This window comes from Ipomoea nil, unplaced genomic scaffold (assembly GCF_001879475.1).
Source record: "Ipomoea nil cultivar Tokyo-kokei standard unplaced genomic scaffold, Asagao_1.1 scaffold2647, whole genome shotgun sequence".
Lineage (NCBI taxonomy): Eukaryota > Viridiplantae > Streptophyta > Magnoliopsida > Solanales > Convolvulaceae > Ipomoea > Ipomoea nil.
The window spans coordinates 1,098,546-1,110,084 of NW_017619075.1; the positions used below are offsets into that span (position 1 = coordinate 1,098,546).

General features: G+C 33.3%; 1 protein-coding gene across 1 annotated transcript; it reads left to right on the top strand.

Moving 5' to 3' along the window:
- Window positions 1-590: 590 nt before the first annotated feature.
- Window positions 591-6,036, top strand: LOC109154551 (cinnamoyl-CoA reductase 1-like). Its single transcript, XM_019302322.1, has 6 exons — window positions 591-798; window positions 4,211-4,380; window positions 4,452-4,643; window positions 4,752-4,914; window positions 5,301-5,487; window positions 5,659-6,036. Exons 1-6 carry the CDS (start codon window positions 597-599, stop codon window positions 5,813-5,815), a joined length of 1,071 nt encoding a protein of 356 aa, XP_019157867.1. The 5' UTR covers window positions 591-596; the 3' UTR covers window positions 5,816-6,036.
- Window positions 6,037-11,539: the final 5,503 nt, after the last annotated feature.

Below are 11,539 nucleotides of genomic sequence, written 5' to 3' on the forward strand. Positions count from 1 at the left end.
ATCAAAATACTCCAGTCCATCATCCCTATAATCAAATGTTAGATGCCATACCAAATTCACACCAATATGCCCGCAATTTCACCTACTACCAAAAATGTAAAATATTTTCACCAAAACTCATATCATTATCAAATATTTTATTCCAATTTCGATTCTCATGTGCGAACCATATATACCTCATTCCTCATTTATAGCCAAAATTTGTTAAAAGAATTGGAAAAACACATGAGCATTGCGAATGCGATTACGTGAGAAATTTTTTACTTATTTACTTCTTTTTTTTTAATATATAAAATTTATAAATTACTAAATTCTTTTTCTTTCTATTTAAAAAAAAAATCTTTTTCTTTCTATTTTTAATAAAGGAATAAGAGTATAAACAAAGACAATAAAATGGTCAAGGACCTTGTGGTCTAGTAACACCAAGTTACTATCCCATATAAGAGGTTATCTCTATATGTGAAATTGTGGGTTTGAGCCTCAACCTGCTTGCTCAAGCAGGTGGAGAAAATAATTATGAATAAATATTACATTCTACAGAGTGAATAGTACTTAAAAAAAAAAAAAGAATAAAATAGGATGAGCAGAGTAAATAAATGGGCATTATATATATATGGGAGACGACGCACTCTACTGAACCTAAGAGTGGGTGGCGAAGGAAACGGGCAAGAAGAAGGAGAATGAGCATGGCAATGAAGACTGTGTGCGTGACCGGAGCTTCAGGATACATAGCCTCCTGGATAGTCAAGTTCTTGCTCCAACGTGGCTACATCGTCAAGGCCACTGTTCGCTATCCCGGTCTGTTCTCTCTCTCTCGATCTCTGCTTCCTTGTATCTTTGTATATGTCGCAATCTTTCCTTTCAGTTGAGAACTTGTGGGTTCTGGTCTTTTTTCTTTTTAAGATTTTGATTTTGGTACCTGATCTTATGAGTTCTAAATGATTTCTCTTTCGTCCCAGTTTGATTATGTTCGTGTACGTGTTCAATGATTTCGTAACCATGGGTAATATGATTACTTTCAGGAAGATGTGAAGTGTTTGGTTCAAGTTATTATACAACATAACTCATGGGATGTGACATTTAAAAGCTTATAATCTTATGTTTAGTTCATGTTATCTTAAAAAATATAACATTATCAATGGAACATACCCTCTACATAAGATTTTGAAGGAATTGAGATATTCTTACCTCTTTTTAAGTTATCTAAGATCACCTAGGATATTTATAAATTTTGTTGTTTTATTTCCAATTATATATATATATATATATATATATATATATATAATTTAATTGTTCTTGTTTTTTAATTTTTATTACGTCATGTTAGCTTATAAAATAAATTTAATTTGGAGTTTAGTTCATATTTTAAAATGAGTGAATTCTATTTTTGGTCCTATTGTTATATGGGTGTTTCCAATTTTAGTCCACCTTAATATTTTTGTCACTTTATGATCACTATTATTGAATGTGTTCCACTTTTAGTCTACCGTTAGTATTTTCATCAAGAGGCCGTGTAATCTAGGGGTATTTTGATCTTTCTTCTCATCCAAGACTATGTTTGAGTTTGAGTGTTTGACTAAAAGAAATGAGAACATTAAACCTAAAACCTAAGAAACCTCGCCGGCCCACGTTGGAACGAACGAAAAGATGTAGCTTTGGCTTCCCATTCTCGTTGTTCAAAGAGCCATCTTCGAATATCGGAGGAGGAGGACGAAGCGCCTGGATTAAAAGAAAAGAGACAACCATAAAAAGACCAAAATACCCCTGAATTATACAGCCTCTTGACGAAAATATTAACGGTGGACTAAAAAGTGGAACACATTCAATAACAGTGGTTGTAAAGTGGCAAAAAAAATTAAGGTGGACTAAAATTGAAAACGCCCCTATAACAATAGGACCAAAAATGGAATTCACTCTTTTAAAATCATGTAATTATATATGATACCGTTGTCTTATTTATTTATTTTAATTTTTAAATTTATTAAAATATATGAATATATGTTAAAGATATTTTTTTTTTGAATATTATTGATTCTATTACAATGTAGTATTTGTTTATAACTAATTTCTCAACTAAATGAGGCACATAGAGCCAATATCGTCTCTGGCATATATATGTTAAGGATATTAAAGTGTGTGTGTGCGCGCGTGTGTGCGCGTGTGTGCGCGCGCGTGTGCACGTGCGCACTCACGTGCATTCAGGTGCGAACGGGGCCGCGTAGGAGAGAACTCAGAACGCATGACATCCTTCCACGTGTCCAGATCTAACGGATGAGAAACACTGATTTAAAAAAATTATGTGGTGACTTTTTCGTAAATAATTGAACATCGAAGTGCAAAAAAAATGTATTACAAGTGTAAGTACCAGTTTCATATAGTGCGCCTCAGTGTCTGTAAAATGTATTACAAGTGTAGGTAAAATGAAGTATAGGTGCAAGTAAAATTTACACTAGGCATCAATACTAAGTGCACCTAACGTTATACCATACCTAGGTGCACCTATAGTTATAAGTAGTTGCACCTATGTGCACGATTGTTAACAAGGTAAAATTACTTGCACTTTTAAGTGAAAATAGGTGCACTTGTAACAGTTGCAAGTGATTTTACTTGCACTTTTTATTTGCAAAAGTGCACCAACTACTTGCACTTATAACACATTTACGTGCACGAAAGTTCGAGTTATTTACGAAAATGTCACCGCATTGTTTTTCTAAAATTACATCTGATTCGTTGATTTGGACACGTGGACGGCTCTGAATGGTTCTTATTTCTCTCTTGGGTGACCGTATGCATGAGAGCGTGCCCCTATATATATAGGGATGAGTTCTAGTGCGGAGGTGCTCCCAAGTGAAAAATGGGGTTAGATATGAGCTGTTGACCAAATATTGATCAACAGCTCAAATCAATGAAAATTAAAAAAAAAAAAAAAAAACACATGTCCTCAAATGTATCCATCTTCTTCATGTTTACTCCAAAGATAACAACTCCACTATTTGTTACTCCCTACATCATATTTTACCTGTCTTACTTTCCTTTTTAGTTTGTCCCAAAATAGTATCATCTTTCCAAAAAGATAACCCTAAACCAAACATGATTATTATACATAACTTAATTTTAACAAAAAATCTAACATTCCCAGTAATCTAACATTCCATGAACCAAATTATCCATATGTGTTTGCTTTGGATTGTGGATATAATATTACCTTGTTTGGTTAAGGGTTATATTTTAAATTATATAGATCAATTTGCTATATATATATATATATATATATATATATATATATATATATATATATATGTGTGTGTGTGTGTGTGTGTGTGTGTGTGTGTGTGTGTATTTATATTATGAATGTATATCAATGCTTAAATATTAAAAACTAAATATATAAATATATCCACATGTATATTTGATTATATAAACGTATACTACGTATTTATTTCATTATTATTGCTTAAATATTAAAAACTAAATATATAAATATATACACATGTATATTTGATTATATAAACATATACTAAGTATTTATTTTATTATTATTATTATTATTATTATTATATTATTATTATTATTATTATTATTATTATTATATAAGGATTAGTTAACAAGGACAATGTTGAAATAATTCTAGATAATATAAGATTACTCTGAAAATGGGGGTAATCACATTACATTGAAACATTACCGCCACATCAGCTTCGATTTAATATAACATTATCAGATAATCTCATAACTTGAACCAAAGAAGGTAACATAACATTACCAAACTCATATTACCTAGTTAATCTAAGATTACGTGAACCAAATGCCTCCTTAATGTGATTTAGGAAACTTATTGGCCATTACCTTCACTTATAATAATGTTACAATACCTAGGACAAGGAGTGGGGATCTTATTTATAAGAATCTTGAACTACATGGTTAAGTGATAATGGAGAATTGCAGAACTATATATAATTTGTTTACTATAAGATGGTAAAAGACAATCTTAATGCAAGTAGGAGAGGTTTAGTCCAAAAATTTTGCAGTGGTGTTGTGAGTCTGAACTATTGGATGGTATCATGGAGAAAGTTGTTTGTATCTAAAATAAGATCCTAAACTGATTTTGAAGTTAAATTGAACTACCGTACCCCTTTATGCTGTATTATATTCCTCAGTAACAGGTTTTAAACTGCATAGCAAATTCATATTAAATTCCGATCCGGTGCAGATGACCCGAAGAAGACGAAACACTTACTTTCCCTTGAGGGAGCTAAGGAGAGACTTCACTTATTCAAGGCAGATTTATTGGAAGAAGGCTCGTTTGATTCTGTTGTTGCAGGGTGTGAAGGTGTATTTCATACAGCCTCGCCTTTTTATCACAACGTTACTGACCCACAAGTACGGTGAATTATTTCATGTAATTGTTAATTTATGTCTCAAAATTGCCACTGAGCCCACTTTTGTCTCAGGCTGAGTTAATTGATCCAGCAGTAAAGGGAACACTCAATGTTCTTGGTTCATGTGCAAAAACACCATCTGTCCAGAAAGTGGTTGTGACCTCTTCTATTGCTGCAGTTGCTTATAATGGTAAACCTCGGACCCCTGAGGTGGTAGTTGACGAGACTTGGTGGTCAGCAGCTGACTTTTGCAAAGAAATGAAGGTACATCTATTATCTTCTAATAAGCAAGTTGATTATTTTGTTGTCTGTTGCTCATTTGTTGTTACCATTCTGTTCTTGTCCCTCTTTCATTGTTTTATTCTTTACCAGAAGTGGTATGTTCTTTCAAAGACATTGGCTGAGGATGCTGCTTGGAAATTTGTGAAGGAGAAAGGTATTAATATGGTTACAATAAACCCAGCAATGGTTATTGGTCCTCTTTTGCAGCCAACATTGAATACAAGTTCTGCTGCAATCTTGAACTTGATAAATGGTATGTCCTAATTAACCTTGTCTGGTTATCATTATTCGTGCAGTTTTTCATTTGAGGCTTGAAACATTAAACATTATTATTGAAAAATCCAGTACAGATTGTGTGTGTGTAAGATTACAATCTAATTTATCCGTAGTATCTGCTCAACATGATTATTCCAACATCCTTTATTGGGATGAGACTCGAACTTGTGACTTTCCGTTTGGAATGGTAACAGTTATGCCATCAGATCGCAAGGTACTTGGTAGTGCGGGTACAGTTAACTCACGTTTCTGAATCGTTGTCTTATTTTAAGAATGGTTTGATTTGCTTGTTTTCTTGTTACCTTGCCTACTTGTATTGTTTAGTGTATTGAATTCACTTGAAAAGAAATTTCCTTAATGCAGGTGCAGAAACATATTCCAATGCTTCCTATGGCTGGATCAATGTCAAAGATGTTGCCAATGCACATATTCTAGCACTAGAGAATCCTTCAGCTAATGGAAGATATTGTATGATTGAGAGAGTTGCACACTACTCTGAGGTAGTCAAGAAATTACATAAACTTTATCCCACTCTGAGACTTCCAGAAAAGTAAGTTCCCCTATGAGCATAGTTTTGATTGTCCCGTTTTATTTCCTGATTACGCCATTATATTCCATGCTCATTCTTGCAAGTAAACTTTTAGTTAGCAATTTGATTTGTCAAAGAAATGTAACAGATAAGCTTTGTGTTGAATATCAGAATTGGTTTTAATCCGTGCAGATGTGCCGACGACAAGCCATTTGTGCCTACTTACCAAGTGTCGAAAGAAAAAGCAAAAAATCTGGGTGTTGTTTTCACCCCACTCGAAGAAAGCCTCAAGGAAACAGTTGAAAGCTTGAAGGAGAAGGGGTTCTTTGTGCCCTCTGCAGCTCTGTGAGGATAAATGTAATCGATTGTGCTTTTAGTGTAATGGCATTATCAATTCCTTTTAGTGACCTTCGTTAAAACCTCCATCCATCAAAAGCTTGCTAGTTTCAACTTTGAGAATAAAGATGTTTAAGCCTGGGATTTGTATTGCCTCCAAGAATAAAATTATTTGAGGATCGGATATTGTTGTTTCTCTGTCTGTCAGTAAATAGTTCGTTAATGTGGTTCAAATCTGTTTCACCGCCTCATTACATAGAATTAGTGTTTTTAAAAATTTTTTGTTTTGATTGTTGGAAATTTATATAGTAATGGAGATTAATGTTTCAGGTAAACTACCATGAAAGCTTAAATAATATTTGGAGTTGTGGAGTTGTAAATATTATTTTAGTTTGGTAGAAAGTTAATTAAAATACTGGGAGAAATGTATATAGTTAATATGCTTGAGAGTATATAGCTATATGCTTGTGATATATAGCTAATATGCTTGAGAGTTATAGCTAATATGCTTGAGAGTATTAATGTATGTTTGGATATGTTCATGCGTAAGGTTTTGGGGCATTTTGAAGCTATATGCTTCAATACTACACTTAACGTGCTTGGAATATGCACTTAACGTGCTTGGAATATGCTCTTCTATTTATGCATTTTGAAGCTGTATGCTTCAAAATACACTTAACATGCTTGGTATATGTAGCTGTATGCTTGAGATTATTGAACTACATATATGGATATTATTTATATTTATTCTTTGCATGTTTTCATGCGTAAGGAATATATAAATATATATATGTATATAATTTTGCATAAGTTACTGACTCAAAATAATTTTATTATTTCTCCAGTGATAGATATATCAATCAGGATTTATCTTATCTTATGGAAGTTGAGTTTTAAATCACAGCAACTTCCATGTAACTTCTCCAAACAGATATATTTTTCATCTATAAATATATTGGAGAAACATCTGATAGGGATAGGCAATTTACAGGCATTTTACAAGCAATTATTTTGCAGGGAACCAAGATATTTCACAGGCTTACATCTCTACAGGAAATTCTCAAACAAAGCAACTTGAGAATTTCATTCATCTTCTTGTATCCCATAAGATTAAATCTTGAACCTTGTTGCTTTTATAGAGCGAGATTTAAAGCTTATAGGAAAGTGATTACACGCCTGAAGATATCAAATGATCCAGTTTTTGTTCCCTGTTGTATTCTGTATTATTGTTGTATCTCAAATGTATTACAGATTACAAGCCACTTTTTCCAACAATCTATAAGCTTTAAAATTTTCTAAATCTGTGGTCATGGTCTTGTCTTGAATGTTTTGAAGACAAGATGCCAGGCGTGAACAGTTTCCAATCACGGAAATATTTCGGAATGAGAATTTCGAATTTGGTGGTACGGATGACAGAAATCACTTTTTATTGTACAAGAAGATTTTTGTGCGGTTTTGCATGGTGTTCATGGCATGCTTATGTACATGTTGTACATGTGGTTTGAATACATGCTATGAAGTTTCATTTCTGTTTTCACTCAAAATCATGGGCATATCAAATTATGCCAAGATGATTAGTGAGATGTGGAAATGATTTTATATAAATAAATCATTTTATTAGCCATGATTTATTTGGAATGAGAAGAGATGTTCTCTCCACGGTGGGGTGAGTGGTTTTTGCGCATCAAAGGCCGGAAGAGATGGATTATCGAGGCAGATACAAGTTACGGGATGTGACGGTACAGTACTTTTTATTTGTCTCGGCCTTGACAGGATTGTAAGTGTTATTTTACTTACTGGTTTAGTTCTGGATTATGTCTAGAAGATTTGCATGAGACTTTTTTGAGTTTTTGCAAAGCCTGTTAAATACAAGGATATTTTTATGCATGTGTATAAATATTTTTATATTTGAGACTTTGTCTCGGTTGCATGCATAGTATACAAGATACATATATAGTATGTTGGATCTTGAGGTGCTATAATTTTACCAAATTTGGATTAATTTGGTGTTATCAATTTCTTGTTTTCCTATGCATGGTTACAATGTTTAATGATTGTAAGTTGGAAATAATTTCAATGTCATGCATGGAATTATTGATTATTTAAAGCACACGGATGATTTTTATCCTTGTGAAAGCTTTTGAAATATTATGTTATTAATATTTCTGATAAAGCCATAAATGCCTTTGAAATACTCTGTTATATTTCTTATGAAGGGATGCATAAATTTTTATGCATGAGATATGCATAATGAAATTCATAATATTTATGAATGCCTTTAACACAAAGTTTCTCATATTGAGAATGTGTTAAAATTCTGAAAGCCAAAAAGTTTACTAGTTTATCTATTATGGCTGACAGTTAGCAGTGAAAAGAAAGTTCAAATTTAAATCATGGATTATGATTTAAGTTGGTATGATTCTTCAGTTTAGAAGAAACATGAAAAGTTAAAAGCTTAAAATCAAAATGGTTTATTCTCCAAAGTTGATGTTCTCTGAATGGAGGAGGTTTATTCTCCAAAGTTGATGATGTCTCAAATGGAGGAGGTTAAATTTTTATTTTAAGAAGTCCTCACTGCTAATAAGTTCAACATGATGATTGAAATTCTTGGTTGAAGAATTTGCAGGATATAAATATTTATTGATTAGGAACCTATTAAGTGTGTTCCGGTTATAATCAATTAAATATTTTATTTCACCAGTTCATTAATAGGATATTAAAATTCTATCTATCATCATGTTCAGTTGGCTAAGTGGATGAGATTAAAAGGAATTTTAATATACTTGAGTAAAACCATTAATTATGGTTTAGTATATTTAATAGAAATTTTCATCCTGAAAAGATATTCTAATGCCAGTTGAATGTGTAATCATGAAACTTGTTCCTCATTTAATAGATGGATATTTCTACTTGGAGGAGGTGTTGTTTTATGGGTTCTAAAAGCAAAGTTGCTTTTTCAACTACGGCATCTGAATTTCTTGTGTTGGCTTTGACATAAAAGAATTTTATTGGCTAAGAAATTTAATTATTTAGATTCCGGTTTGGCCAAAACCGATGTCACCAGTTTAGTACATTATGACAATGCTACTACACTAGCCATATCATATAAACAAGTGTTTATAATGGCAAGTGAAGGCACATGGGCTTTAGATTTAACTATGTGGAAAATCCTAGGTAATAGTGTTGTAGCACTGGACTTGGTACAGTCCCGGTTTTAACGGATCCGTTTGCAAGAATCCTTGCAAGGGACATGGTACATCGGAAGGGATACGGAAAGCCTAAATTAAAATTGCAAGTGAAGGAAAGCTCAACTCACGTCTAAGTTATTACGTTAGACCTTGAGTTCAATGTAGATGAGTACTTCATTTTGTGATTTGCAACCATCAAAAGTTTAATTAAAATTGTATCCAAAGAGAAGGTGATGCTTGGTTCTGCATTGTTGTAGGGATGAGTTTTTACTCTTAACTGATCTTTTGAAAAAATGCAGTTGCAGTGCATGATATAAAAGATTAGCCTCTGTGAGCATGAAGTGTGGCCGCTTCAAACAAGTTTGGGCTTTACTTGGTATGTGCTCATTAAAGGATACGGACACATGGCCATAATAGTGTCAAGTTACAGTGAGTTGTAATGACTGTAAAACTTGTGTGCGTTATATCTACGTTTCTTCAAAGAGACTGCGTGATTCAAGGTTCGTCCATCACTGCAATCCGAATTAATGTAACGCATATAATACTATGTGAAAGTTCAATCTCTAAGACACTTTCATTTATGCATGAGTTTTGGATTTATCTTGGTAAAGTATTAGTCTTTACTATATAAATGGAGGAGGAATGTTGGAAATTTATATAGTTGATGTTATCACATCTGTGCTTGTTTTTATGGTTATTTTGAATCATCACAGTAATTAAGCTCTTTAATTTTGCTTATTTAATACATGTTTTCCTTGCTATTATCATTTAATTATGGTTCGCACTTGTTTTGAATATTTTACGGTGTTTGTTAGTGTTTTTGAACAATTTTAGGTCAAAGATATGACCAAGGGGAGTTCAAGGATGAGTTTGGAGCAATTTTGGATGAGTTCGGGGCCCAGTGGACTCGACGCGTCGAGCCCTTGGCTCGACACGTCGAAATTTTCCAGTAGCTAATTAATTCGCGCACAGGAAGTCTCGGCGCGTTGAGAAAATTCTCGACGCGTTGAGAAAATTCTCGACGCGTTGAATATGCGTCTGTTTCTGGGATAAAAATAGACGCCTAAAGTGGCGCGGATAAAAAAAACAGACGCCTAAAGTGGCGCAGCTGGGCAATATTCAATACAAGCGCGAGATTTCTTTTCCTAATATCAATTGCGCGGACTTCAAGGCTCATATCTCCATATTAAAAGTTAGCAATTCAAGGAATCTTCCAAATTCTAAATATCATTAAAGACGGCAATTTCTTTATTTAAAATAGGAATTAGAATTTGAGTCCAATTTGGTACAAGATTTCTATTTCATCTCAACTTTGTACCCACTATAAAATCCCTCCTTCCTCAACCCTAATGACAGAGACGGGGACCGAGAGAATTCAGAGATTCTTGGAGACAAGAAGGAGAGAAATCAAGAGCCACAAGTTGTCTTGGAAAGCAAGAAGAAGACTAGGGAGATTTGGGAAAATCGTCTGGTTAATTCTTGTACTCTTTTGATGATTTGTAATTCTTTATTTATATTTGCTATGTATAATTTAGTCATGTTTGGCTAAATTCTTTAGAGATTCTTGGGTAAAAGTGTTTATGAACCTATGTGCCTGAGCTCTCAGTTTCTTTAATATATTATTATTTGGGTTTAATACTTGTGTTGCAATCGTGATAATATTGTTTGATGCTTGTAATTAATGGCCATAGTTACTAGCTTCATAGCCATGTTTGTGTCACCAATGGGAGTTGGGGCATAAATTAGGGCACACACGATTGCACCTAATGGTTGGTCCTTGGGAAAGGGGAACTTATTAGGGGAAGTTTATTCTAGATTGTTGCCAATCGGGAGATGGTAGTAATTAGGAATAATTGAATGCTGATCTTTTGATCTTATTGGGTGTTTAAGCCATGGGAGTGGAAATTCACTAGGAATAGAGATTACGGGAGTAATTCGATTCCACTTTGCATTCCCACACAAATCTTAATTCCAAACTAAATATTGCAAACGATAATTGGCACTAGGTGATTAAATACTTGAATCCCATGAATCTCAACTTCTCTCTAATTGTTTTCAAAATCCTGAACCTCTGTTTTATTTTATTTATTTTATGCCAATCAATCATCTAAGTAATTGTTAGGATTAGCTCTAATGAATAAGTTAGTAACTAGTGCTTGATACAACCACTTCCCTGTGGATCGATAACTCGTACTCCGAGAATTATTTGTTTGCAAATATACTACGCATCAATAGTAATGGAGATTAATGTTTCAGATGAACTACCATAAAAGCTTAAATAATATTTGGAGTTGTGGAGTTGTAAATATTATTTTAGTTTGGTAGAAAGTTAATTAAAATACTGGGAGAAATGTATATAGTTAATATGCTTGAGAGTATATAGCTATATGCTTGTGATATATAGCTAATATGCTTGAGAGTTATAGCTAATATGCTTGAGAGTATTAATGCATGTTTGGATATGTTCATGCGTAAGGTTTTGGGGCATTTTGAAGCTATATGCTTCAATACTACACTTAACGTGCTTGGAATATGCACTTAACATGCTT

Coding starts and splice junctions, on each gene's coding strand:
- LOC109154551 (XM_019302322.1), top strand. CDS start 597: ATGGGCATTATATATATATGGGAGACGACGCACTCTACTGAACCTAAG. Junction 799..4,210: donor GGCCACTGTTCGCTATCCCG/GTCTGTTCTCTC, acceptor GATCCGGTGCAG/ATGACCCGAAGAAGACGAAA. Junction 4,915..5,300: donor AATCTTGAACTTGATAAATG/GTATGTCCTAAT, acceptor TCCTTAATGCAG/GTGCAGAAACATATTCCAAT.